The sequence below is a fragment of the Ruditapes philippinarum genome, unplaced genomic scaffold (assembly GCF_026571515.1).
Source record: "Ruditapes philippinarum isolate M1 unplaced genomic scaffold, ASM2657151v2 ctg14765_1_1_1_1, whole genome shotgun sequence".
Taxonomy (NCBI): Eukaryota; Metazoa; Mollusca; class Bivalvia; order Venerida; family Veneridae; genus Ruditapes; species Ruditapes philippinarum.
The window spans coordinates 1-3464 of NW_026858521.1; the positions used below are offsets into that span (position 1 = coordinate 1).

Consider the following 3464-nt stretch of genomic DNA (forward strand, 5'->3'; position numbering starts at 1 on the left):
TCCGGATGATATGGTTACTGCTATTCACAAACCTATTATTTGTTATTTATTTACTAACTCTCGATTAATAATAACACTTAAACAGACTACTTTTTTAATATGTTACGGATAAATTGATAATGCAATTTCTTTTTTCCCCATTGTTCTATTGTTTGACGGTAGTTATTTTGTGTGTGGATTCTTTGTATTTAATAGTATACTCATCCACTAAGTTTGTTTACGAAATACCAATTTGTTTTATATATCTTTATGTATTAAAGTCAAATCAATTAAATAGACTTGCACTAACGCACAAGAATGATTTTTTTACGCTTTTAATCTGTTCAAATTATTTCTTAAAAATTTGCATTGCTTTCCAAACAGTGGGATATGACTATCTCACTGGTGTTTTGCAATATTTTCACTCAAGAAACTCGTTAAATAAACAGCATTATTTGTTTCTAGGAAGTTAACTGCGAAAATGAAGAACAATTAAGTGATGGCGTGTGATGAATAAACAGGCAAAGACAATCAGTATCGTCTATAATAAACAATTGGATGTTAGACAAGTGATATGCACATAATGGCCAAGTTCATCTTAGTAACACTGCTAATGTGCGTCGAGTATTCTGGAGGAAATGATTTGGCTGTTATTGAGAAGCGATCGATGAACGAATTTGAATGCAACCGTTACTATTCTAAAAGATATTCAGTACTGAGGATAGAAAATGGTGTAACTGATGCACAAATTAAAGAGTGTTTAGAGACCAGCAATTATATTAAGGAATTGTCGCTACGAAACAGTCATTTAAGTAGTATTCCAAAGTATTTAAATATACTGGGAACTCTTGTGTATTTAGATTTATCGTACAACGCTATAACGGAAGTTACATTTGAAGGAATCGAAGGCATTTGTCAACAACTTACTCATCTTTTACTAAACAATAATAACATCGAGGTCTTGCGAAAGGGGAATCTTGATTGCTTACAATACCTTCAATATCTTTACCTTGGAAACAACAACCTTAGATATGTGGAAAATGGAACATTCAGTGAAAAAATGAAGAGCATAAAATATATACATTTAGTTAATAATAGTCTAACAGTTTTAGACTTTAGTTTACTAAGTAAACTGAAACTGTCTCATAATACAAGGCTAGTTATAAACGCATCATGGAACTTTATTACAGGAATGACTAATTCGGCAAACATAACGATAAAGGATTTCACCACTCAAACCTCTATAAGCATTATTGCAACCCATAATAACTTGACAACTGTTAACACCAAATATTATTTCCAACTATTGAACATCACAGATACAATGCAATTATTACGACTGTGGGCCTGCGGGTTCGACGTGCGTTTTAATCCGTTTATTTGTGACTGTGCACTTTTTCCTTTAGCAGACGCGCTTAGAAGGTTTAGACACATGGATCCTTACAACCATTTATTTTCAGTGACATGTGGAAATCCTCCAAGTCTGGCAGGAATGATGCTACGCAAAGTTCCAAAAAATCAGTTTAATTGTTCTGTTGAACTCAATTGCCCAAATAAATGTATATGTAACAAAACTGAAGCACTCAGCCTCGTAACCATCCACTGTGATGAAAAGTATTTTGAAAATAATCTCCCAAAGACATGTCCATATGCTGAAAGGATAAACCTCAATATCAAATCTAACAAATTGACAAAACTCTCTTCCAGAGAATATCTTGGTAATGTATCACAATTTGATGTATCTCAGTGTGCAATTACAACCATAGATACATCGTTTGTTGACATGATACAAGATGCCCGTTTCGATGCTTTATTATTAAATGATAATAAACTTGAAACGATACCAAGATCTTTTAAACACCTTAATTTCAGCAATGGACAGGTCCTTGCATTGGATGGAAATCCATTCATTTGTGATTGCCATACACGATGGATGAAAATTTGGCTTCGTTCGAACAAAAAGTACATTTTACGACGGAATAACATCAGATGCGCAACTGGACCAGGTGAGGGCAAGCCAATACATGAAGTACCAGACAATTTATTTATTTGCCAAACTTTTTCAAACATCGACGGACTACTTTCCGTGATTGGCTCAATTATATTTGTCGCTCTTCTACTTGTTATATTGTCGCGTAAATCTAAAAGTATACAAGTGTTCATGATATCACATTTTGATATATGCAGGTATTTCTGCCGGAAGAGAAAACACCGCCAGTTGTCGTTCGATATCTTCATCCCTCATTCATGTGAGGACGATGATATCATTAAAATCATTGTTGATTATCTTGAAAACCACCATCCACCATATAGGGTATGTATTGGTGAGAAAAACTTTAAACCAGGTAAAACAATATCTGAAAATATACTCGATGCCATTGAGTCCAGTCAAACAACTTTGCTTGCCATTTCCAACAACTTCCTCAGAAGCTCGTGGTGTAACATGGAGTTTCGTGAAGCTCACATGAGGTTTCTGAAAGACAGGAATATTAATATGGTGCTGATTATGTTAGAGGAATTAGACAACAATCTTATTGGCAAGGAATTAAAATTCTACATGGAATCGCATGTGTACATCAAGTATAGGGACAATCAGTTTTGGGCAAAGCTTTTACATAGCCTTCCTATTATGATTGAACCGTCTGATACCGAAAGATAAAAGTTATTTTAAATAAGATCAGACACTTGACACAAAAATAAACAAGGAAGTTACTTTAAGTATGGGAAATAATGGAAATATACTATACTATAAATTGGTGGCATTTTGCACATAAAAACATTTACAAGTTGTTTATACTACTCGTATTTAAATATCCTTTAGTTAGCTAGATATAATATTATTTTGTTCTTCTTTCGATTTACTTAGTTTTGTTTGTTTGTTTGTATTTTCTGTTAAATACGTTTTCTGAACATACTTATAAAGGTCATTCTGTAGTAAATGATATTTAAGCGCACAGATTAATTTGAATAAGTGTCGAATCAATTAAACCTATCATACGAATATGATATTTATCAAATATGGTCAATGAAATAATTAGAAGCTAATAAGAAGTAATCAATTTAAAAAAAAAACTGAAAAAGAACAGGCGTGACCAATTGTACCTATCTAAAAGGTATAAAGCTATATCTTTTGTTATGATTTTTTATAAAACTAATCAACAGTAATATTATGTTGTTTCAATAATCATTAGTTCGATTGACGATAGATTTGTAACATAGAATGTCTTTGTTATTTAGGATACATGCATAATGAACAAAAAAACTAGACTGCTATTTAAGAAGGGTTTTATCCATTTAGCAATAATTACATGATTTAAGAACAATAAGGTAATGCACTATAATATTGCTTTCATACGAGCCGTTTGGAAGTATTGTTTATTAAACTTCAAACAATAAGTTGTGCAGCTGATATATATAGCTTTATACACTTTAAAAAGATGTTTTTTATATCGTCTGACTGTTCGTTATATTTGTTGACCTAATCA

At 32.2% G+C, this 3464-nt stretch overlaps 1 protein-coding gene across 1 annotated transcript; it reads left to right on the plus strand.

Moving 5' to 3' along the window:
• The first annotated feature begins 1411 nt into the window (after positions 1-1411).
• Positions 1412-2638, plus strand: LOC132753490 (protein toll-like). The gene has a single exon (XM_060743972.1). It carries the CDS (start codon positions 1412-1414, stop codon positions 2636-2638), a length of 1227 nt encoding a protein of 408 aa, XP_060599955.1.
• The last annotated feature ends 826 nt before the right edge of the window (positions 2639-3464 follow it).